The sequence below is a fragment of the Protomyctophum bolini genome (assembly GCF_963924005.1).
Source record: "Protomyctophum bolini genome assembly, chromosome: 23".
NCBI classification, from domain to species: domain Eukaryota; kingdom Metazoa; phylum Chordata; class Actinopteri; order Myctophiformes; family Myctophidae; genus Protomyctophum; species Protomyctophum bolini.
Genome location: NC_137884.1, coordinates 7,748,114 through 7,774,575, shown reverse-complemented (window position 1 = coordinate 7,774,575; position 26,462 = coordinate 7,748,114). Strand labels below are relative to the sequence as shown.

Below are 26,462 nucleotides of genomic sequence, written 5' to 3'. Positions count from 1 at the left end.
TTAAGTAATCAGGGCACCTAAAATAAATGCATTTATAAGTGAAGAGATACCAGTGTAGTTGCCGTCTTGATTTAGGCTGCAGCCAATTGAGTGATTTGTACATGAGGCAGTGGTGGGTATCATATGGGCATCTCAATACAAACCTGCACAGGGAGTTGTATAAAACATTTAGCAATCTTGTATCGTTCCCAACTTGCAAGGGCCAGGTCAGGTCAAGTGTGGTCAGTGAAGCTATAAGCTTGATTTGACTCGGGCCACATTGGACAACACAGAACCGAGCCAGTCGGCAGTGTGAAGAAAAGCACCTGCGCTCCATTTTCGGGAGAAAAAATGTTTTTCTCTCCCACTGCAATCTCTCTCTCGCCATGTGTTTGTGCTCTGATGATAAGGACTGATGATGATGCGGTTTGATGATACCACGAATCCACGATATCTTCTGTGTTTATTCAGCTCAAGCCAGAGCCAATCGTCATTTGCTGCATGCCTGCCCGCTGGGGAGATGTGTTTGTGTTTCTGGATGCCTAGACTTCTGTGAGGGCAGCTCCTGTAGACGCTGGGGAAAACACAATCCACTCGCTCAGGGGAAAAAAGCAGCATGCTAATATAGGCTTATGGTGGAATACACTAATTTATCAACATGACAAATAAGGGAACAGAGATGGCTGGAGGCTCGACACTGGTATCTCTTTGTTCAGCACATATCTGGGATGTAGGCACTTACCAGCAAACCTTATGGGTATACTTACACGATGGCCACAGGTAAAAGAAAGGAATAGGCGCTCCTGGTGAAATATTACCCAACTTGCCCTGAATGACTATAACAGGTCTGTAACTCTGAGATTGTACAAATGGAGTTGGACCCATAATCCATTTGTACACTCTCAAAGTTAAGGGGGTCCTTGCAAATAAAACATTTGAGAACCATTAGTACCAGTTTGACTCCTACAGTAATATGCCATAGTAAATACATGTTATACATATTCTGAAGAAAACCTGGAGACTTGACATTCAGTAATTGGGTCTTATGATCAAAATAAGAACATTTTGTGGGTGTAAAAAAGAAAATCAAACATTGTCCCATGGACAAGACCAAGTCTTTGCCACAGACTTTTGTCCGTGTACCACTGCGTTCGTCGTACATTTTAAAACCAGATGTAGAAGTCCTCCAGCACTATGTGGAGTAAAACTGTCATTTATCATTCAGCAGCAGCAGCAGCAACGACTACTTCATGTTCTAACAAAGGTTTTCAACAGGGGTCTAACTCCTCCAGGGCACAGCCAATAGTATTCTCCACCATGCATCTGGGAGATGCCTAGCTCGCGAGAGGCTTGCCTCGTCGTAAAAATGAAGCACAAGGTTGCCGACGCCGCTCAACAAAAAATGTTTCCGTTGTGCTCCTATTCTTCACCCATGTGTTCAACTTATCTTCATATAATTGGTCCTCATTAATGCGCATGATACAATGGTAAAATAGACATACTTGTGTCTCATAGGAGTGCTGTGGACACTTCAGAAACCTGTCTACCAATGACATCGTTTGACAGCTTTTTTTTCCCGGTTTACTTTTTTTTTTTTTTTTTTTTTTTAGATTTCTTTATTAACATGAGAACAATGGCTTAGATTAGAATATAGCATGCTGCGCCTGATGGAGGGGGAAGGAACTGGTCGGAATAATGCGTTCATCCCACGCGCTACTGTACGTCCGAAAAGAAGCGGCTTAGACTCCTCATGCATAGAAAGAAGCATAAGTTCAGTCCAACTGCCCCCCCCCCCCCCAGGAGGACGTGTAGCGCCCAGGATTACATTAGATAATTGACACTCATGGGTGAAAAAATGGGTTGCAAAATTGTGGGATAAAAATTATAAATAAATAAAAAAGAATATATAGCATGCTAACTTTCCAGGAATAGAAAGCCTGCCGTTTCTATTAGCTTGTATTCTCCATGGATGATGTCACTGGTGGAAGGGTTTCTGAACTGCCCACAGCCCTTCCATGAGACACAGACCAAGTCGTTTTTTTCTTCTTTCTTTTTTACCATTTTATCATGAGCCCATGGTCAGATGGGTAAGTAAACATATTACAGTCTGAAGTAGGGAACAAAGGCATATTTGTATACAATAACTCCCTCCCATCTATAAAAGCTGCGGTGATGTTTGTCTTTCTCTAAAATCACAGCTGATTCAATTTTTGCTTTGTGGAAACTTAATTTAGAACTTAAAACCACATTATCCAGAAGTGCTTACCGCTCACAATATCCTATCCCTTTGGCTTTCCCTAGCAACCACAGGAAGCCTGTTGGCTGTGTGTGTGTGTGTGTGTGTGTGTGTGTGTGTGTGTGTGTGTGTGTGTGTGTGTGTGTGTGTGTGTGTGTGTGTGTGTGTGTGTGTGTGTGTGTGTGTGTGTGTGTGTGTGTGTGTGTGTGTGTGTGTGTGTGTGTGTGTGTGTGTGTGTGTGTGTGTGTGTGTGTGAAACAAAGACATTATTTACATGCATGCGCTTGCTCTGCGTTTTCAATAAATGTCATTGCCCTGCCATAGAAGGACAACTCTGAGTAAGCAAAGCAATAGCTTTGAGAGAGCCATGTTCCCCTGAAAACAATTCAATAACTTTCTAAAATGATACTCAGCAAAATAATATACAGGTTTTATTGACTTGATACAGGTGCGTGTGTGTGTGTGTGCGTGCATGTTTGTGTGCGTGCATGCACGTGTATGTAGCCTGGGCTAAATGTCCCCACAATCATAGTAGTATGTGAGAAATACACATTATGAGAAACATTGTATACATATTGTTGGAGTTATAGGTTTACAATTTGCAGTTAGGAGGACATTTAGAGGTTTAGGTGTAGGGGTTAGTGGTTATGGATTAGACATTAGGTTTAGGCGTAGGGGTTATTGATTATGATTACACATATAAAGGTTATGTTTAGGTGTTGGTTGGTTAGTGATTTTCCTGATTTATAATTAAATGTGTGCCATTGTCGTGCTCTGAAAATAGCCAGTGCTAAATCTACAAGATACCAGTGTGTTGTGATTTTATAGATTAGCTATATTCTGCTTTAGGGTTAGTCCAGGGCAAAAAAGGGACACTTCACCATTTTTGCAAATTTTTTTTAATGACGTTTAGAACACTTTCCATATTAACATATATTAACATATATTTTTTTGCAAAAAGGGTGAAGAGTCCCTTTAAGGCTTAATGTCCTCACAAGTATAGTAATTATTAATACAAAAACATACATAAGCGAGTTGGTTTTAAATATGGGATTTAATAAATATTGGATACATTTTGCCCAGCCCTGGATCAAATGCCGATGCCAGCAGGCTCTTGACTTTCCTCAGCTCAGCACCTTGCAAGCAGCATGATGGGATGTGGTGATATTTATTCACTCCGACCTGTACCGGCACACCGTACTGGCACACTCTGGCAGGCACCCAGTTAACATTTGGAAGCAGCTTCCTATTAAAGTAATTATAATCATGAACCAATTAATTCCATGCTTGCTTGTGTGGCAGCTGAAATGTGCTTGTCCCTGTCCTTCCCCAGCTGCTGTCCCAGGACCAAATCAACGGCATCCAAGCAGCCAAACTGAAGTCCATTTACAGGCGACTGCAAGATGCTCTCAAGAGGTAGAGTTTTGTTTTGTTCATTTGTTCTTGCTTTTTTTTCCACAATCATTTATTTTTCTCACAGTGTACAGTATGAGGTTCACACTTCACACAAGTAATTGGCTTGGCAGTGTGCTACAGCAGTGGTTGTCAAACATCGTCGAAGACCACCCAAATTGATCTATATATTTGACTGCAGATATGGAATCAGACCAGACTCATAATTATTTGCATCCATAAATACACTTGTATATGTGTATAAGTGTAAAACTGATTTGTGCAATTTGTAACTACAAATGTTACAAATCTGTTACGCGTTTCAAATCGTGTACAAATCTGAATTACACACGTTTGTTACAAATTCCCTGTACGAGTATGATTCCATTCCATGTTCTGATACCATAGCAGAACCCCATTTCAAAGTTGTTGTGCAGAGACCCCCCATGAGAGAAGATTTGTGTTAAAATGTTCCATATTTTTCAAGCTTTTTCCAAATGATCTGAAAATATACATTATATAAGCTCGCAACGTACCGCGATCACAAGCTTTTATGCTACCTAGGCCCTGTCCACACGGAGACATGTTTAGATTAATCGTATTGACGTTTCGTCCACCCGGAATCGGCGTTGTGATGCCCGAATAGGCAATAATCAAATTTTTTTTAACAACAGGTCCCAGAGTGAACAAAATTAATCTGAAGACGCCACTCTTGCGTCTTTGTGTGTACAACAAATACGCATCTTTCCTGAACTGACTTTTTGAAAACGTCTGTGTGGAGAGAGAGTTTTGAATAGCCGAGTTATAAAATCAGGTTTAAGTGTATTGTTTAAACAGATTTTGATACTGTAACAACACATGTTGCTGGGGATCCACTGGAATACAGTGCTAGGGCACCCCTCAGGTGGATTCATCTTCTATACGCTGAAAAAGAGGCTTTGAAACCATCAAAGTAGGTCACATTTGTGCGACACGTGGCGTTCTCGCGGCGCTTATAGAACATGACAGGTCACTCCACTGTGTTTACATTTCACAAGGTGACGGACCCCGGGTCTTGTGTCACTCCACCCTATGCACTCAGAAACAACCTAATCCCTCACTGTCCACACTGCTCTGAATTTCCACTTATTTTAACATGCAATATATACTGTACCTGTATGCTGGATGAAGGATTATTTCTGTCATCTCTCTGTGTCAGTCTCTCTCTCTCTCTTTCTCTCTCTCTCTCTCTCTCTCTCTCTCTCTCTCTCTGTTCAGTTCATTCCAGTTCAAAAGGTGGTTTATTGGCACAAAATAATATTGTACATCCTAGCATGGTATTACCAACGCGCAGTCAACAAATTCTGATGCAAACCCAATGACGGTAAACTAAACCTGATGACACGACAGTAACAATAAACAGAAGATTAAATAAAACAATCGGTATCATAAGCACTTCTCCCGAACAAATAAAACAAATGCCTTGAGTCATGTATTGTCTCTCTCTCTCTCTCTCTCTCTCTCTCTCTCTCTTTATATTTTTTTCCTCTCTCACCCTACATCTTCATGCTGGCTTGTGGTGGACATTTTTTTAATAGGCTAATTATATTTTTTTGCTACAGACATATACAAAATGAGTAGCCTATTACCAGAAACACATAAAGAGATAAGATAGCCCTGAATGGCCATAAAAGGTTTGTAACTCCAAGAGTGTACAGATGGAACCAAATGGACGCTACGGGGCTACGGGTCCATTTGGTTCCATTTGTACACTCTCACAATCCATTTGGTTCCATTTGTACACTCACAAAATGATGGGGGTCCTTGCAAATATAAACGTTTGAGAACCACTAGTCAGGGGAGGATTATCCAACGGGCCTGTTGGGCCCAAGCCCAGGGGCCTCTGAGCTAGGGGGGCCCCTGAGCTTCAGCCTCCGGCTCAAGCGTAGGGGCCCCCAAAAAGTGCAAAGTTAATAACAGTTATTACCTTCGAACTTTTTGCCACTAATGGGCTTACGGTATCATGTCAATAAAATAACCCCAAATGTCCTAAACCAGTGGTTTTCAACTGATTGTGAATAAGGGACCGCCACTCTGACTTAGAATCAACATGGGGACCACTGTTGTGTTGGGTGGGGGATATGGGCTAAGATTAGTGCTCTTTATATCACTTGCTATGCATCCCGTGTGTATACAACATCGCACTGTGTCTCAACTATCAACCAATGGTCCATTGACGAATACTTTCCTAATAATAATGACTCATCCAGACATTCCGGTGAACTTCCCCCTTTTTTTAACTCCCTTTTTCTGTTGAATTTCTTGACCTCCCACTTGTCAGTAAATGACTGCCTGGACGGTCATTAATGTCACCAGGTCATTCAGTTTCTCAACTAGTAGAAAGAAAATGTAAACAAAATCCTACATTACTAAATGCATTGGTCAGGGACCACATGCAATACCTCCACGGACGACCTGTTGAAAACCCCTGTCCTAAACCATCATATGATGCATGTTACTGCAAGTGTTTAAACCCTCAGTTTATCCATAAGGCTTTGCATGTCGGTGGCCTTAGTTTAAGATCCCTGGCCTGCTCTGCACCAAATCATTGGTGCAATCATTTATATGTTTGACTTTTTAATTATATTTTTTTACATTTCCACCTATAATGATGTGCCCAAAATAGTGATGTCGGGTTGATATAGTAAAGCAATTTGAGTAACATGGATGATGGACCCATAGATATGGAGCCACATGTGGGTCCACTTTTTAAGCCCAGTTAAAAGAACACTGAGGGATTTGCTGTGTAATTGCACCCTGGTGGTTTCAGACACTTAACTTGGTGCATCATATAGGCAGAGACAGAACTGGGACACCATGACTTAGAATATGGATCAGGACCTCTCTCCTCTCTCCTCTCTCCTCTCTCTCTCTCTCTCTCTCTCTCTCTCTCTCTCTCTCTCTCTCCCCCCCACTGTGCTTAGCTTGTAAAGCAAAAAGATGCAGTTAAAATAATCTTCTAAAACGAGGCCGAGGTGCATGGTGCATCCGAGCGAAGTGGTGTTCTGTGTCTTGTAGCAGGGATCATGCATTACTCTCTAGTTACACCGCAGCGTGACACTCATCTGACGTGTGAAGTGGTCAGAGGGGTCAGAGGTCAGTGCACGTGCGTTTTTCAGAGCATGTACATTTTAATCGATCGATCAATCAATCAATTGTGTTTTCCAGCTTTGGATCAATGGAACTATACGGTATAATACTCTGTGTGGGGGTTTGTGGTCATTATTTTTGGGAGATCCGCTGATCCGACCTCCCACTTGGCACCTCACGTCCTTGCATCCTCGCCAATTCCCATGCCTAGCGAAAAGCCCATTTATGGGCACTGCGGTCGGATCGGTGGTTCTGGACAGAGCCGGTAACTCCTGTGCATTCCGTTAGCTTCCGGTTCAGGGCTTTGTCACTATTTGTCTTTAGAAGAAGTATAGCCATGTAAAAAGATGAGAAGTCTGCACACAGCTCTGCTCCAGAGTGTTTCGTTTTATTAAAAAAACATGACGATGAAGGCCAACAATGGCCGAAACGTTGTTACCTATAAGACAGTGTTTTTATAATAAAACTAAACACTGTGGAGCAGAGGTTTGTGCTGACTTTGATCTTTTGACACTGTTACTACCTTTAGTCCAACACCGGCAAGTGACTGGATGTGTGTAACCTATACCTGTTTTAAACTATGTAGAAGTGCTGCCATTGGACTGGCCCGATGAAGTGAATAGAGGTGGCGCAACTCTCTCTCTAAGGCTCTGGTTCTCCATATGCCTATATATGGGCATATTAGGCTTATCGGCGGTTCTGGACAACCGCCTATCCGACGGACAAGCATGGCAGTCCCTCTGGTCGTCAGTGACCCGTGGGCCGAGGTTGAAGTCGGTTGGCTGGACAGTTCTCGAGATAATATAATAATCTCGTAGTAAAATGTTATACTATCAATGACATGTTTGTGTTTTGGAAATATTTGGGGGGTCCAACCCGCAATATCCTCACAGCCCGCCAGTGGACCCCGGCCCATAGAATGGGAAGCGTAGTAGTGTTAAAGCACAACATGGAATTAAATGATACAATGAATAATGTTCAGAAACAAGGTGGAGTAGCTGCATCAGTAGAGAGGTGTGTGTGTGTGTGTGTGTGTGTGTGTGTGTGTGTGTGTGTGTGTGTGTGTGTGTGTGTGTGTGTGTGTGTGTGTGTGTGTGTGTGTGTGTGTGTGTGTGTGTGTGTGTGTGTGTGTGTGTGTGTGTGTGTGTGTGTGTGTGTGTGTGTGTGTGTGTGTGTGTGTGTGTGTGTGTGTGTGTGTGTGTGTGTGTGTGTGTGTGTGTGTGTGTGTGTGTGTGTGTGTGCGCGCGCGCGCGCGCAACGGACCACCATTTGATGAGTTCAGGTTTATTTGTTTGTCCCTGTGGGGCGATTTGGTTTACAGACCCAAAACTTTTCATATTTTGTTATTGTACGGGTAAGATGGCAAACAGGCAAACGTTGACCAAAATAACAATTCTTCTACATTCTCCCAATTGTGTAGATGTTTAACAATAATGTAACTCTTGAGAGCATAACATGCAACCAAATGGACCCGTAGTTTCATTTCACGCTCTCAAGAGTTAAAGATCTATAAGGGTCCACTTGGTTACCAACTCCATCATTTAGCTGGGGACCACCTAGAACCCCCTCAAGGACCACTGATTGAGAACCACTGCGCTACACTGACTACTGAGGTTGGGCGATATACCAATATTTTCCTATCGCCCATCGTCTGGCCCAAAATCGCCGGTCGCAAAAAAGGCAGATTCACAAGCTCAACACGTCGCGTCGGCGACACGTTGAGAGCTTGTACATCTGTCTGTTTTTGCAGCGCTGGTGTCAGGGTTCGTTCACGTTGTGAATAACAAAATAACTTGGATTACAGGCGGAGATGAAGTGAAGTTATAACGGCCTCCCTCGCCCCAAGCCTTACTCAGTCTGACTTCCCACGTTCCCTGTTACTTTGCTGGCTCAAATTGATTCGCATTTAGCTCACACTACATTATTTCACTGTACAGGTTAATTGGGTTGGATTTTCGATAAGGTTGAGTATTAATCGCTGCGATAAATCGCCTAATAAAGATATGCGGTGATAGACTCATCCAAATCACGATTGCCGATATATTTGTATCGTCACTCAACCCTACTGACTACAGGAACTCTTAAAGTACCCCTTTTCAGCCTTTCTAATATAATTGGTGATTATATAACAAAAATATAATAATCTACTCGATGTCACTGGAAGATGGGATTCTGAACTGCCCACAGCCCTCCTATGAATGAAACACAGACCGAGTAGGAACAAATGGTGCCATTTCATCATGAACGTTAATGAGGACCAATTATAATACATTTGGGTTGAAAATAAATAGGTCCCATATTGCGTGGCCACGGCCTGTAGGAACCGGGGCAATTCGTATGCAGAGCACACGCCGGTGCCGGCTGACAGTTTCTTAGGCCTCGCAGTAATTGAAATATTATTGAACAGTCAAGAGCACTCGCCGAGGAGTCGAGGACATAATATTCATCCAGCCATAACAAAGTGTTTTGATTTCACTACCAGACAGTCGTTATGTCTCTCCAAAGGAGAGAACTCCCCACCTCCTCTCCCTCCCTCTGCTACAAGTCTAAGACTTTGTGTTTATTTACTTATTTGTACAGCGATTTCAAATTCCTTCTCATTGGTAAAAGCGTATGGGAACAGTCCCAGTGGCTTAAACCGATTACGTTTCGCATAATCATAATGTCATAGTTTTGAATCCTGACTCAGCACCTTAGGGCTTTTTCCCCACTTACAACCCTCCCTTCTCCCATCTCCCTGCAATGTATTATTTTATGCCAAATAAAGTAAAAGATTACTCCGAAATAATGTTTTGAAAAGCAGCCGTACGGGTTCATCCAAAGAAAGGTGGGTGGCCATGACAGAGACAGCTGCCGACTGACTATGAACCACAGTATACCGTCTTCCATGGTATGAAACTTGCTTTAGATTGATAATCCAAAATAATAAATATTGCGTGTTCTTTTTTGGGTCACATTTGTAATGCATTTTAAAGATGGCGTGCCATGATTTCTTTCCACCCTAAAACGCGTTTCCAATGTCTAGTACACTCTTTCAGTTAAAATAACATTTTACAATATAAATTGGGGTCCCAGAGATATACCGGTAAATGTGATCAAAAGGGGGCCTGAAGGCTAATGCATGTCAAACTGACATTAAAATGGTTGAGAATCACTGCGAGAGCCTAACAATCTTCTTGTATGGGGGGTCTCTGGCTTATCTTTTCAAATGGGGGGGTCCGTAGGCAAATAATTGTTCAGTTGGGGGTCCTTGACATGAAAAAGTTTGGGAAACACTGCCCTAAAACATGATCATCAGATATTATTATTATATAAGGCGGAAGATATTTAAAAATAAAAGTGTACAGTATTTGTTAAAATGTCGTTTCATGGCCAGTTCATTAAGTATGCCTGGTTTGCCTGGTGGGTGGTGAGCCACCTAAACTGAAGCCGCACCCACAGCTGTTGTTGGATGATCATGGGAGAGGGGTTAGGGGAGGGGATGATAGTGTGATTGTTAGGATCTGTCCCTCCACAGACCATGTCAGCCCTGGCCACTCCCATTTTTCCCTTCCACTCACAAAGTCCCTGCACTCACCTGTCTCCAACTCCCTCGTCAGCCCACCTGTGAACACTTTTTTTTTCACAATTTACCTGCTCACTACATAACTGGACTCATTGCAAAACACTGTTGTCAGTTCATAGTTTGATGTTGTCGATGTCCCCTGTGTGTTCCTGGTTCCGTGTGCTCCTCTGAGGTTTGAGTTTTGGACTTTGTATTTTGCGCTTTGCATTTGTGTGTATAAAGTAATTTTCAGTTTTGGCATTTTCTGCCCTTTGGACATTTTTGGGTTTTCCTGAGCTTGAAGCTAGTCTTTGTTGTCAGCTGCCTCATTGCTTTAATAAATACCTTTCTTTTTGAACATTCTGTCGTGACTCTGCATTTTGGGTTCAGTCATCCTGATATCACAACAGTGATGTCACTATATTGCTGTTTTCATTGGCACGTTTGACTATCAAGGTTTCACCCTCCAGGAAGAACCCCTAAATACAAATCATTGCACACACTGTAACATCTACACCAATGAGTCTAATGAAGTACTCAGACATGCAAAAGTGTAGCTTTTCGGCGAAAATCGCCGTTTTTATCCCAAATATAGGACCTGTGTGATTCATGCAAATCCGTTAAAAAAATGTTTGGGGGGGGTGAGGGGGTCTGTGAAGCCCGAGCTCGCTGCCCGGAGAATTATCTGACAGACTACTCTCGTGAGTCACTAATGATTCTGAGCGATATTTCTGCTTGCATCTGGGCGGCATGATGTGCGCAGCCGCTGGTCGCTCCGCGGAAAAAAAACCTGTTTGTGTGGACTCGGCATGAATTTTGACACACTGTCTGTGACTCGCCAGTCGATCCATTAGTTTAGCTGCTACAGTTAGCATTAGCAACGTTAGCACTTTGCGTTATACTGTCTGTGGTGTGGACGCGCCGGCGTCAGTTTCTCTCGCTGTGTGTGTGTGTGTGTGTGTGTCTGTCTGTGTGCTCGTGTGTGTGCATGCATGCGTATGAGTAAATAAATAAAGCACGCGCGCGCGCGCGTGTGTGTGTGTGTGCGTGCGTGCGTGCCAGGGCTTATACTAAATGGATATATTAAAAACGAAAACATGCAGCTCAACTGTTGAATAAGGAGAGGATGTTACTCTACATGTCTTAAATTGACTAAGGCTAAAATAATGAAGTAAACTGACCCTGTTGACTAAACCATCCCAAAACATTTTATTTGTATTATAATTCATTATTTTGCCAGTGAATATAATTTTCTATTTTACATGATGTGAAGAGTGTAACTGTAAGGGATTTTGAGATGGGAGTGTGAGTGCTGGACCAGTTTCTTTCTTTAAATCACACCTGTGTGAAGTGACCCTTATCATCATACATCATCCATTCATTGTCATTTTTGTGACAATGAATGTGTAGGATTGTGTAGGACAAAAATAGCCGATATATGACAATTCATTCATTGTCAATGGCATTTAGGACACAAATCTACTGAATATAGGAGGGGCTAGTGCTCCTCGAGGGGCTAGTGCTCCTGTTGGAGTAAATTAATTGTTCTATGACTATCAGGACATGAATGTTAACATCTTGCTCAATACTGACTAGATTTGTACTGATTTAGTAAATAATCATCTGTCATTTTTGAGTGGTGCAGCCACTCAACCACACTATAGACAGCTACAGTATGTGTCCCTGTGTCTGTCCCTGGCTGGGTCCCTGTGTCCCTGGCGGTGTCCCTGTGTCCCTGTGTCACTGGGTCTGTTCCTGGCTGTGTGCCTGTGTCACTGGGTCTGTCCCTGGCTGTGTCACTGTGTCATTGGGTCTGTCCCTGGCTGTCCCTGTGTCACTAGGTCTGTCCCTGGCTGTCCCTGTGTCACTAGGTCTGTCCCTGGCTGTCCCTGTGTCACTGGGTCTGTCCCTGGCTGTGTCCCTGGCTGTGTCCCTGTGTCACTGGGTCTGTCCCTGGCTGTGTCCCTGGCTGTGTCCCTGTGTCACTGGGTCTGTCCCTGGCTGTCCCTGTGTCACTGGGTCTGTCCCTCGCTGTCCCTGTGTCACTGGGTCTGTCCCTGGCTGTGTCCCTGTGTCACTGGGTCTGTCCCTGGCTGTCCCTGGCTGTGTCCCTGTGTCACTGGGTCTGTCCCTGGCTGTCCCTGTGTCACTGGGTCTGTCCCTGGCTGTGTCCCTGTGTCACTGGGTCTGTCCCTGGCTGTCCCTGGCTGTGTCCCTGGCTGTGTCCCTGTGTCACTGGGTCTGTCCCTGGCTGTCCCTGTGTCACTGGGTCTGTCCCTGGCTGTCCCTGTGTCACTGGGTCTGTCCCTGGATGTGTCCCTGGCTGTGTCACTGGGTCTGTCCCTGGCTGTCCCTGTGTCACTGGGTCTGTCCCTGGCTGTCCCTGTGTCACTGGGTCTGTCCCTGGATGTGTCCCTGGCTGTGTCCCTGTGTCACTGGGTCTGTCCCTGGCTGTCCCTGTGTCACTGGGTCTGTCCCTGGCTGCCCCTGTGTCACTGGGTCTGTCCCTGGCTGTGTCCCTGGGTCCCTGGCTGTGTCCGAGCACGAAACATAGCGTTATAGCATTTGTTCACCACCAAGTGTCACTGTTGCACAGCCTAACACACAGACACACAGGCCGGGAGGAGGGCTAGTACAGTGTAGTATATACTGTCCCCCATGACACCCCCCCCCCCCCCCCCCAAAGTGGGTTTAGTACCGATAAACGCAGCGCCGCGGTTTTGCCCGCGGCACAGCGTTGGCCCCGCACACTGTCACCTTTTTCACCTTGGGCCTGTTTGCATGCCTGAGTACTGTCACCTCATAAACACATGAAAAACTGGAAAAAATACAAAAATCGTGGCACGCAATCTGTGTGGATTTATTTGAAAAGTTTAGATGAAAATAGTCCCCTGGACAAGAGCTTTTTTTCTGGACAAAATTTTAATGTGTAGACAGACAGACACATAAGTGGTTTTGGGGTGCAACTTGGCGCTGCACATGATAACAGACTCACAGGTGTTGTGAATTTATAGATATCTGTCGAAAGCTATGCATACTCAATGAAGTATGATGTATTTATAGCTGTATGATCTAGGATGAAATCTTCACAGTTCACGTCCCACAAGCACCTTGTGTCATCTCCCACTGCCTGCCTGAATAAAGCAGACATCCATTATTTTCTTTTATTATTCTATACCTTATACTATATTATTATATTCTATACAACCGAGAAGAAGCAAGTGTTTTTTCTACAGATCGTTATGAAAATATTCTAATAGATTATACTGTATATATGCCCTATTTTATAGCTCGTTGTACAACAGTGTCTCACAAAAATAGCATCCCATCGCGTTGTTAGCTTGTAGATCTGCTATTTCGGCTGTTTTTGAAGAGAGAAAAATCTATATTTATTTCTAATCTATCATTCATTAGAATTGAATTGATTAGTTCGATTAACTACATGCCTAAAGTAAAATGTATATTGTCGTTGTCGGGTGCAAACCTTGTATGTCCAAAACCGTCCCTTTTTTAATATTTAACAAAAGATTAAATCAGATAGTGAAAACGCCCGATCTACAAGCTCACACTACATTATTGTATGACGAAGTGGGGCATTACTGTACAATATTGGGATGGGAGGTTTCTACCCGACGACAGCAACGATACTAATAAATCATGTCCTCCCGATCCTTCCAGGAAACAGGAGTCAGAGCTCCTCCTGCTGGCCCAGGCGAAGCGGTGCCGCGCCGAGCTGGCCGGTCTGCGCGCGGCGGTGCGGGGGTCCGAGGAGCGGTCCGCCTGCGACGAGCCGGACAGCGAGGCGGGCCGGCTGAGACTGGACCTCCTCGACATGTACAACGACCTGAAGGCTGCCGAGCACCGCAAGCACACCAACCAGTACCAGCTGGAGAGGTGACACTGATGACTAAACCTATGACTACATAATACTGTCAACAAATTAACCTACTGTAGACTAAAATGTTGTTTTGTTAAAATGTGGGTGTGGCGCTCGGAGAAATAACTGATCTACAAGCACACAGCGCACCACAGACGCATTTTGAGTTTGTACTGTTGATCGGCTAAGTATAATTCAGGCACAACGCCATCAAGGCCTGCCGAAATACAACATTGTTGACTAAATTAACTGACATGTGGCGGCTGTGGCTCAGGAGGTAGAGCAGGTCGTCCAATGATCCCTGTGTCGGCGGTTCGAATCCCGGCTCCTCCTGTCCACATGTCGAAGTGTCCTTGGGGAAGACACTGAACCCTACATTGCCTCTAATGAGTCGGTCGGTGTGAGCTCGCCACCATTGGTGTGTGAATGTGGGAAGTGTGGACGCTGGCGTCGACTGTTCGCCGCTTCACCTCCCAATGAATGAATGAACCATTGTAAAGTGCTTTTAGCACTTGGAAAAGCGCTATAAAAATGCAATTCGTTATAACTAAAACTAGACGAAATGAAAACATTTCAGATGACTAAATGAAATTAATTGGATTTAAGACTGAGGGCTTATATCTTGCGCCACCCCTTAAACCTTATCCCTAAACAAATTTGCCCTAAATACGTTTAGGGATAAGGGTGGCGCAAGATGGAGACCTGAATCTATAAATCAACATGTGCTGTCAAAATTCACACTGCGTGCGGCCCATGCTTCATATTGTCTGCGACCCTTCATTGTTCATTGTCATAGCAACTACCAATTAAATGTATTAACGGTATTCTCCTTTTAACAAGGACAAATCATTTGTAACATTATTAACCAGAAGTCTGAGGGCGGCCATGCACATTACGTTGTTACAGTCGTCCGAATGAGATCAAAGGAGCAGTCATGGCCAAAGCTAAAGATAACATTAGTGATGCACAGCACAGTGCACACAAGATGTCAGCAAACATGTGAGGAAGATTGGGTGGAGGTAAACAACAAGCCAGTGTGCCGTGACACACATATTCAACTATACTGTAGCAGACGATGTCCTATTTTAGTTTATCCGTGAAGAATATGTTCAGAAATCTATATCTTTGTTGTTTTAAATGTAAAAAACACTGTCAGTCCGTCCTCATCCATTATTTATCGGTTGAGCTATTGATCTGAACTTGGAAATGGGCATCGACCTCTGGCATACATACAGGGAGTGAGGAAGCCCATTCTTCACTTTCTCCATGTGCAAGCTGTTTATTAGCATTTTTGTCACGGGCTATGGGATCTGACGTCGCTTCCGTGGTCCCTGCAGGCTATGGGATCTTTTATTGATTATTTATTATATTCTATTTATTATAGCTTGTAGACGGGCAATTTTCACTATTTGTTTCACTATCTGTACGACAAACTAGGGCATACGTTGCTAAAGGAAAACTTGACTTCTTGGTGATGTGTGATTGAAATATCAATGTCTGTGGCCTGCAGCGTCGCTTACATTATATTCACAACACACATGTCTATTAAAACCACCCCTCATACATAAACAAAACTGCACGTACGCAGGCAGGCAGGCATACGTGCACACGCATGCATGCATGCACGCACGCACGAGTCACACGTCATTGTTAAACAGAGCAGAAAAGAGAAATAAATCGCATTAATTTTTAATCGTTTTCTATCCAGAGGGAAGATCGAGGCCTTCTATTTTTTTTTTTTGCTTCCGTGTAGAATGTAAAAAAAATAGTTTTCCCCTTTCACAGAAAATCAGTCAAAGTCAATTCCCGTGATGATAAGCCCACGTCACGATGACGGCGGTGGTCGAGGAGCGGGTTGCACACATCAGCAAGAGTGTGCGCTACGCTAACGTCGCCCGCACTGACTGACAGTTTTGATCTACGGCGGTACAGAGCGGGCATATTATACGTAGAAAGAAAGACTGTCAGCGATCAAATATGTGAGGAGGATGCTGAAAACGGGCCTGCAATTCCTGAGTGTGTGTTTGGCTGACGATGAAGGAGAGAGAGAGAGATAGAGAGAGAGAGAGAGAGAGAGAGAGAGAGAGAGACGGCAGCTTGTTTTCATATTTCATATTTCATATTTGCATGGGCAGCATCTGTCCGTCATATGCTGCTGACTGAATGCTGACTCTCCGGAGAGGATGCACAGGATGGTAGAGAGCAGTGGTGGATAAAAGTAATAGTAGTGTATGTTTTAGTTACGTAAAGTATTGGTATTAAAATGTACTTAAAGTACCAAAAGTAGAAAGTACTCATTGTGCAGAATGTCCCATTTCAAGTTGTTTCGAAAATAGCCAATCTACAAGGTCACAATGCGTCGAAACGCAACGCATTGTGAGCTTGTAGATCTGCTATTTTCAAATGGACAAATGTATATGGGATGAAGTGCTTAATGCATGTTTAGTAATAATAACAAAAATCTACAACGTAACTAGTCACAAGTTTTCAAATAATTCTAGTGTAGTAAAAGTACAATATTGTGCCTCTAAAATGTAGTCGAGTAGAAGTAAAACTACTGAAATTTTGAAATACTCCAGTAAAGTACAAGTACCTCAAAACTTACTTTGCACCACTGGTAGAGAGGAGGGGGAGCACAGATGAGAGGGGAGGGCAGAACAGAAGAGATAGGAGAGAGAGGAAGAGGAAGAGGCCTGAAAGGGGCATACACTTTTAGAAGTCTCTGTGACCTTGTAGTTCAGCAATAATTTTCATCTGTCGAACCGAGTCAAAGAAACTGTAATGCCTACAATTCCAAGTGCTTGTCAAAGTTCAAATATGATTATTTTGGGAGGTCGCGGCCTAAAAAGGGCGTGAATCCTTGATTTAGCAGACACTCTTAACCAGAGATAGTGTAGTGCGTGCCTCAGTAATCTTGGATTATACTAAACCAAGAGCCTAACCTACTGTAGCATCACTCTAAACAATATAATATAAGATACATAATTATCTGTACATTGAAATTATAGAAACTATAGGATGCTTTTAAACAAATGAATCTAGAATCTGTCTAAACAACCTGTTATCTAGATTATATTTTCACCTTTGCTGTTATGACTGTAAGTATGGTTTGTCAAGTCTACAGTAGGTCAAGTGCTACAGACTCAAACACTGTTGCAATGTGAAACATTGTGGGCTTGTAGAGCAGATAATGATATTTTCAAAAAATAAACAATTGGAAATGATTTAATCTTTTTTTGGAAAACGACTCTTGTATGGAGAGCTCCTAACAAAAATGCAGACAAATGCATGTTCATTTGGGGCTGGTCCTTGACTACTACTGAACAAGCTGGAAACAAATGAAAGGAAGTAGGGAAATGAACAGAGCAGAAGAGGTATGAGTACATAGGACAGGGAGTGGAATTGGCTTCACTGTCACAAATCATAATATGCACACTCCTGGCCTGATATATAATGTACAATGACACATGGGCAGCTGTCTATTACACTGTCCTTAGAAAACAGTTAAGTGGTTCTCATTTTATATTTCAATTACCACAAGGTCCCCAAAATCTCAGAGCCTGTGCATGCGTGCGTGCGTTTGTGTGTTTGGCATAGGAATTACATGAACCTACGGGCCGCATCGCCGGGATACGGGCATAAACTCTCGGTTAATGTGAAGACTGTTCCTCGAGGTGGAACGTACAGTAATTGGATGAAGGTATACTGCGAGGGAAAAGGAGAAGAGACCACGTGAGCGACCCTAAGCCTCTGGGTAATTCGGGAAATGAAGAGAGCGCAGGAGAGAAACAGAGCAGCGATGCACGCCTAATCATCTCGCCCCCACCCCACCCCCTCCTCTCTCTGGCACACTGGGGTTCATCTCCGTTTCCTCTTATCTTTCACTGTCCTTCCTTTCTGCCTCGTGTAGTCGGGTCTCTTGCCAAGTTAATCCGAGAGGGGTTTCGTCCAAGCAAAGCGCAAAGGGTCAAGTCTGTTGTTTATTACATTTTTTAGGCACACGTGTTATCACGTTGCTTAGCAATGTTCCAGTGACCTCGCTTTGGCCCTTGAAAAATCATTTCAGAGAGAGAGAGAGAGAGAGTTGTGTTCCCCCGTGTTGAGGGCGAGCATGATGGAGTGACGATGGATAACACAGGGAGAGGAAAGAGGAGTGGAGGAAAATATGAACAGAGGAGGGAGGAGAGGTGGTGAAAGGAGAAGAGAGGATCGAGAGAACATCCAGAAAAACAGGAATATATAGAGAGAGAAAGAGAGAGAGAGCGCGCTTGGTATTCATGCAAGGCATGAATTATATTTCATACATCCTCCTATACTGTATGGTGTGGTATTGCCTCGCAATGCATAAATACCAAGCTGTACTGTACACCAATTACATCTTCACCAGAAAGACTATATTATATTAGAATTACATTTGTTTTGTTAATGTATGAATACATAAGTAAAGATAAAACACATATTGGTAGTCCTTCTAATAATACAGTCAGGAACTAATTGAACCTCTGCTCTCTGTTCACAGTCTCCAAGAAGAGAAGCTATGCTTGGAGAGGGAGTTTGAGTCACAGCCCAAACCTATTGTAAGTTCCTCATTGTAACATCCAGTGTCAGTTCCACTGTGACTACTTAAACCCACTCAATGCCTATAATCAGCAGCCCCCAACCTTTTCTGAATCAGGGGCCCATATGAGATAGCGTTTGCGGCCCACCCATCTGGCCACTTAACAGGACAGCCGAGCAGCCGCCGTGTTAAGTGATGAAATGGGTGGGCTGCGTGGATATTTTCGGAGCATTTTTATATTAACGAATCATCATCACATCCTTTATTTAACCTCAGAGCACCGACAACCGATTGTCTTCCCCCTTGGATCAATGGAACTAACGTAGCCTAGTATACTTTAAAAGATGTAACATTCTTATTCACAGTAACACTTTTTTTTTTCATATACATTTAGTACAGTGATTAATGTTTTGTAATGAATCAAAATCTGCAATGCAACTAACCAACGGAATTAGTACATTTTTTTTAAATCAATGTATAGTGGAGTCAAAAGTACACTATTTGCCTCTGAGATGTACAGCATAAGGCATGGGTTTTCAACTGATTGTGAACGAGGGACCACCACCCTGACTTAGAATCAACCTGGGGACCACTATTGTGTGGTGGGGATATATGGGCTAAGATTAGTGCTTTTGTAAGTTAACACTTGCTATGCATCCCATGTGTATACATCCCTCTCAACCGTTGACTGCTACTGGTAAAATGTCCTAATAATAATGACTCAACCAGACAATCCGGTGCACTTCCCCCTTCTTGAGATTCTAACTCCCTTTTTCTGTTGAATTTCTTGAACTCCAACTTGTCAGTAAAATGACTACATGGATGGACTCATCACAGGTCACAAGGTCATTCATTCATTTAATTCATTTTAAAAAGGTTACATAGTGCTGCTTTAAGTACAGTTAAGGGTACTTTAGGGTACTTTCCACAGCAACAGATTTAATGTAAACCTCCCCAAGGCTTAAATCACTGCTCGGACCATTTAATCATTGCATAAATTCCGATGCCAAATCACCCAGTGCAAGTACAGAGACATTAGTCATTTAATTGCCCGTACAGAAGGCAAGTGTAATATCAGTATACAGATGCACACACACATTATAAACAGCATGCATCACTTGACAACTTGGTCAGCCTAGAAAACACGCATGCACGCACATGCACAGCTGCATACACACACACACACACACACACACACACTGTGTCAAGGACCCCTACATTGATATGTATTTACATATTATACTTTTTTAGTTTCTTGTTGTTAAAATGTTTCTAGAATATAAAAATGCGTCGTCGTGCCGGTTACATTAAAGAGATTTACCTGGAGACCCCCTGGAACCCCCCCCTCCCCCTAGAACCCACCCCCCCCTCCCATATCTAGGAGGCACACTGTACAAATGTGTTATTGATGTTCTAAGAAATATGACTTCATCTAGTGGTTTTACTACTACTATCAGTGTTCACAGATGAAAAGGCATACAGATTGTTTTATTGTTATCAACACAGATGGGTCATTAGAGCCTTGTCATTTTTTAAGAGCGTCTCAGTGCTGTCGTAATTATAACAATGTGTCGCATCAGACCTCCCACTGTGCAGATTAGCTTTAACACGCTGGTTCTCAAAGCGTGGTCCGGGGACCCCCTAGCTGTCCAAATGGAACCCGTAACGGGTCTGCAACTCCGAGAGTGTACAATGGGACTCCCAAATCTACACTGTAAAGTCCGGCCTAATCCTCCGCAGTGTTGTTTTTGGCAGCACATTTTGGTTTTAGTTTTGGTCATAGTCTCTTGAATAGTTTTCATTTCATTTTAGTCACATTCTTGTGGGCCATTTTCAGCATGCAACCAATTGTAAACTCCCTGCTGACGGGTGTACAGTAGGAGCACGTGCGTGCAGGGGCAAATGTCAGCCTTCCCGCCCATAGTCCCTCCTCCTATCACCCCAACAAGTGGCCTGCAATTGTGTTCGTAAAGCCACTCGACAAAGCCCATGCAGGTGGATTCGAACACAGTGGGCACAGACATGATTACAGTACCTGCGTCACCCAAGCACTGTGTGCCAAATGGACACTTGCGGGTCCAAAATGAACCATTTGCCGGTACAAAATGAACCAAATGGACCCTTGCTGGTCTAAGACCTACAGCCCTGTCAGGGTACATTTGGAACCCTGGAGGCTGACGTTTGGAAACCAGTGTTTCAGCGTATCAAACCATCCTCCTTAGATGACTAAGAGTTGCATAATTTTATCCTAATCTCTCCTCTTTTTTTCATTTTCATTTTGTTTGTTTTTCTTTCACCCTGTTCTCAGAGGAGGTCTTTTGCCTCTTGCCAGGCGAGTATTTTAAGTAACAATTTGTTCTTAATTAGCTTTGCATGCAATGATGGAAGAAGTACTCTGAATTATTACTTGAGTAAAAGCAGCAATAACACATTATGAAAAATGTGCTATTGGTTACGAGTATATATATATATATTAAAAGTGCAAAAGTATCGACATCAAAACTATACCTACAGTATCTAGAGTAAAAGTGTGTTTGTTTATACAAGCTCACAACGCGACACGTTGTGAGCTTGTAGTATTCAAATAGTGTTTTGTAATCTAAATGTGCAAAGTAGGCCTATACTGTAGTATTACTAAAGCTGTCATATAACTGTTTTTTTGCATTTATTGGTTTATTTGGACGTGGAGTATATTAATGGACATTACATAGAAATGTAGCGTAAATACTATTTAGCAGAGATGCTAATTTCCATCCGTAGTCCCCGGACATTGAACACTAAACAAAACTGACATAACAAGACATGAGAGTACAGCATACAAAAACATTTCCAACAGCAGTAAAAAGAGAAAATAAGAGTTGAGAGAAATAACTCTTGCCACTAAACTACTTGCCTCTGAGATGTACTGAAACTGAAGGTACCTCAAATTTGTATTTAAGTACAATGACGATGACTACAGTAGACACACTGCACCACGAAGTGATTAAACAGGATTTTAATGGACAATAGATCACACGCTGGGACTGATAACAGTTGGCGTGTGCGCTTTTATTTTTCTCACACGCAGCTGACAGATTTGCAACATCAATAATTATAAGACAGTTTTACCGCAATATTTCATCGCAGTCGGGCAGAGATACCTCATATCTCCATGTTTTCACTTTTTCATTTTTCATTTTTTCCCCCAGTAAATGAATGCCCTACTTCATTGTACAAGATCGCGCAAAAGTAGTGTAGCCCCTTGTAGATTGGTGAAGGATCAGGAAGAGATCAGGAAAGCCTGTAGAACTCGTTTGTCGCATCTGGTTACAAGATTTCCACCTGACAGCGACGATTTGAGAAGCGGTCATGGTCAAGTCATATTTAGTCATATTTTATTCTCCTGAAATGTTTTTGTGTTAGGCCCAAACCGCACCAATGCAACTCCTTGCAACAAACAGTGTTGGGAAAGTTACTGAAAACCAGTAACTAGTTTCAGTTACTAGTTACTTAATTGCAAAAGTAACTGTTACTTTACTGATTACTTACACCAAAAAGTAATGCGTTACTGTGACAAGTAACTTTTTAGTGACTTTATAAAAAAATAAATGAAGAGCCTCCCACTCCCAGTGGCTCAGTCGGTAGCGCTGTCACTGTCACATCCAATATGACAGACATAATGTATTAACCATTCCGTCCTGTACGTCCCTCCCTGGCACCCCCTGCAGGAGCTGGAGAGCAGAGCGACGGCTCTAAAAGACGGCTGTGAGGAGCTGAGGAGAGAGACCACTCAGAGACGCCTGGAGGTCAAGTAAGTTGACCTCTGCTAATAGTTTACGTTAGATTAGGTTTTATATTATTATTTAGAGGTGGGACAAATTAAGTCACTGTTCGAGCTTGAGTACAAGTAAGTCCAAAGTCTTTGCTCTCGAGTCCCGAGAGAAGCCCCATGTCAAGACAGGCAAGCCCGAAGTCATTTTCAAGGCCTAAACCTTTTGTTTTCGAGTCCTAACCTTGTTGGAACTTGTCAAGTCACAAGTCATTGATGCCTTGAAGTCGAGTTGGAGTCCTTTTTTATTAAGGACCCCAAACAAATGGAAGTGTACAAATGGAACCAAATGGATCTGCCAGTGTCCATTTGGTTCCATTTGTACAATCAGAGTTACAGACCCATAAGGGTCAATTTGGTTCCAAACTATCATTCAGCTGGGGAACCCCTGGAACTCCCACTTTGGGAACCACTGCTCTATGCTAACACAATTGGCCCATTCAAGGGGAGGCGGCACCTGTCAGCAGGGAGTGTTGGATGCAGGCTCTAAGTCTACACCCTCCCAGTGGGGGCTCCTCTCAGTGTAGAAAACTTTTGATGACACTGTAAATATATATATTTTGTCAACACGGAACTGCCGCAGCAAACTAAATGGAACTGTAGACCCTGCTGATGATTTTCCCAGCTGTGTGGGAAGGAGTTGGCTGAAAACGTAACCTTCTGACTCAGGTTTACCTTCTGACTCAGCACTTCTGACTCAGCACTGTCATCCGCGGACAAAATCAGCCTAAAATAAATCTCGGTTTACAGAGCAATCATCGTTCCTACTCTCACATGAAGTGTGAGAGATGACGAAATGTTGCTTACGGTGACAGCCATGGTAATACATTTTACCTCGTGCAGAATGGTCAGCCATTGCAGCCCCAGGTGTGGCACTCCACCTCAGCAATCCATCTCCCAGGGGTCTATAGTGGCATAGACACCCTTGTTCTCAGCTGAAAGAGACAAAAAGCCTGACCTACTTACTTACCTATAGTACTTATCACCTCCCACTTCCCACTTCACCAGGGTTGCCAACTACCTGAAATTCAAATAAGGGAAGAAAAAGGAAAAAAAAACATAACATAAATTCTCACTGTATACTGTAGAGTTATTTTTTTAATATTAAAACCTGTCTTAAAGTTTATGAGTTGAACTTGTTAAAAGATGTGTGTCACTGATTGATTCGCAAAAATCACACCCGTGTGAAGTGAGGCGCTCTTATCATCTTATAACATTGAGGAGGGATTTCAGGTATAGCTATGATTAGGTAATGATGATGTAATGAAGTAAAACAAACAGTGTCAAAACAAACATTAAATTCTCTTTATTATTAATGGCATTTAATGTTTGTGTTGGGGACAAGATTACGTACATTTTCCCTTCATGGTCAATGACGTTTTTAAAACAAACACTGAACTAAAAACAAACATTAAACCTGTATATAGGAGGGGCTAGCGCCCCTCAAAAATAAGGAACAAAGTGTGCCTCTTATTTCAATAATCATAATTATAATCAGCTTTTATTGTCCCATGAATAGGGATATTCCGTACCAATAAGGGACACGTCTTTTAGTTTCCAAAAATGGGATGATTATTTCAACTGACATTGGCCAACCCTGTGACCTTCACCCAAGCCAAATAAAGGCTGGGTGAGTGACGAATAATATTAACATAATATTATCCTATAAGAACTACGGTACACTACCCACTTATCTTCCTTGCCTCTTCACTCATGTTCTAGTTCAAAATGTCTCTCTCTCTCTCTCTCTCTCTCTCTCTCTCACACGCGTGCGTGCGTGCGCATGCTGTGTTCAGGAGTCTGCAGGAAGACATGGAGGCCCATGAGGTGCACATCCACAGAGAACAGAAGGAGCTGGAGGACAAGAACCACATCATAGACATCAAACAGGTGTGTGTGATGCGCGCATTTGGCCATGTCTGCCTGCTTGTGAGTGGGTGCGTGTGTTCCCAGGAATGTACTGTTGGTCTGTGAGTGAGTGTTTCGAGTGTTTGGAGCCAGTTTCGAATTGCAGACACCCCGCAAGTGCTCTTTGAGAGTGTTGTTGAAGGAGAAAAGGGATTCGCATTCCTTCACGACTGTTGGTATAGCCTAGGGCGTTTCACATTTTTGTGGCATAGGAGAGAAATTTAATTTCACCCCTTGTTTGAGCCAAATCTGGGTTGAACGTGATTTGTTGTTGTGATTGTGGACGGCGTTGACGTTTAGGAAATAGTTTAGCAGGTACAGTACATGGGTGTCTTTGTGTGGTAGCGTGTCTTGTAGACCAGGGGTTCCCAAACTTTTACATGTCAAGGACCCCAAAATTTACACTAATTAGCCCCGGACCCCCATTTGAAAATATATGCCAGGGACCCCCATAAGAGATGATTTTTACTGCTCCAGCAGTGATTCTCAAGGACACCCAATTTGACATGCATCTACAGACCCCCATTTAATGGAATTTCTCTCTCTGGCACCACAATTTATTGTAAAATCACTGTTAATTTAACTCTGAGTGTACACTCTCAGAGTTACAGACCCTGGAGACCCATAAGGGTCCATTTTGTTCCGAACTAGAATTTAGCTGGGGACCCCCTGGAACTCCCTCAAGGACCCCTGGGGGTCCCCAGAACAGACCCCACTTTGGGAACCACTGTTGTAGACCAGGCCCATTTCAAGTTGCTGTAGTAATCAACCCTGATTACACACTGCAGGGGTAAGGTGAGTTCTAGGAGTGATATGAAGCCAAGTAGTACTGTAGCAGGTTTTTTGGGGGACTTCTGGAGACTTTGGAGACTATTACGGCCCTTGCGGCGCTGTGGTGCCATGAGGTGCATGCATAGTCGAAGAAACCTTGAATGAGTGCTCCTGTTAAAGTCTTAAAAATATTCTTACTGACCACTGTGGCCAGTGAGGAGCAGTATGGAATCAATCAAATGAAAATGAAACATTTAGCAGACCTCGTGTGTGTGATTGTGTGCCTTCAGGCAGAGATAGCCCAGCTGCTCTCCGCTCCTCATCGGCTCCTAAAGGAGATCGACAGAAAGAACCATAAGAAGTTGTAAGTACAACCACTACTTGACGCTGTTCATTCAATTATGAATTGTAGATCCGCTATCTGAGCTTTTAGACCTGCTATTTTGGGCCTTTAGATTTGCTATTTTCGCTGAATGTTTTCCCATATTCACCAAGTTTGGCTTATTATGACATGCCCAACATAGGGGAAATGTGGGTACTTTTACTTTTGTATTTGTACATTTCATGCTAATATCTTTCTACTTGTACACAAGTAAGAGTCAGTGTCTGCATGTGGGATGTTGACTCATTCGCTCCTGGCAGGGGTGCACAGGCACATTAACAGCCAAAAGTTTTTTCTTTTCTTTTTTTCTTTTTCGGGAGTCTATAGACTGTTTTCCAAACTAAATCAGACAGTCACATCTGATTGCTTCTGGCAGAGCAGGTCCCATGCATGCAGGTACATTCGTTATTGGTTGGAACTAAAAGGAGTGACGGACACGTGGCATCGCATTGTGTCGTGAGCTTGTAGATCGGTCATTTTCACTTACACGTCATGCTAGATGTACTGTACTGTATGTGTGTGCGCGTGGGGGTCTCAGCTTTTGTCTGATGTGCATGAGGCCTCCAAGGAAAGAAGGTTGGGAACCAGTGGGTTTTGTGGAGCGTCTGTGTAAAGAAGAACGTAAAGTAAGAACGTAAGATAGAAGCCTCTCTTTCTGCTTTGAAGGCTTTCAATGCTGTGCTTCATAGAGCTCTGCCTTTTTATCACTGGAGATGAATTACACTCATATTCTACATGGAAAAGTGAGTTGGTCCTCTTTAACCAAGAGAAGGGAATGTACAGCTAGGGGCACAGTTGCATTTTACTACACCGGTAAAATGTTGTGTCTGTATTTGTACGTACCTTCTAGAATCTAGACGAATACTCGTCGGGAGCGA

General features: G+C 43.2%; 1 protein-coding gene across 1 annotated transcript in view; it reads left to right on the top strand.

Annotated features, from left to right (window-relative positions):
• Positions 1-2,054: 2,054 nt before the first annotated feature.
• The window catches only part of ccdc146 (coiled-coil domain containing 146), a gene marked incomplete at both ends in the record, with an annotated part of 76,427 nt that continues 52,019 nt past the window's right edge, over positions 2,055-26,462 (top strand). Inside the window, 7 exons of the mRNA XM_080757006.1 lie at positions 2,055-2,066; positions 3,549-3,631; positions 13,959-14,174; positions 18,677-18,734; positions 22,423-22,505; positions 24,320-24,413; positions 25,493-25,566. Coding sequence (XP_080613132.1) covers positions 2,055-2,066; positions 3,549-3,631; positions 13,959-14,174; positions 18,677-18,734; positions 22,423-22,505; positions 24,320-24,413; positions 25,493-25,566 — 620 coding nt within the window. The remainder of the gene's footprint in view (positions 2,067-3,548; positions 3,632-13,958; positions 14,175-18,676; positions 18,735-22,422; positions 22,506-24,319; positions 24,414-25,492; positions 25,567-26,462) is intronic.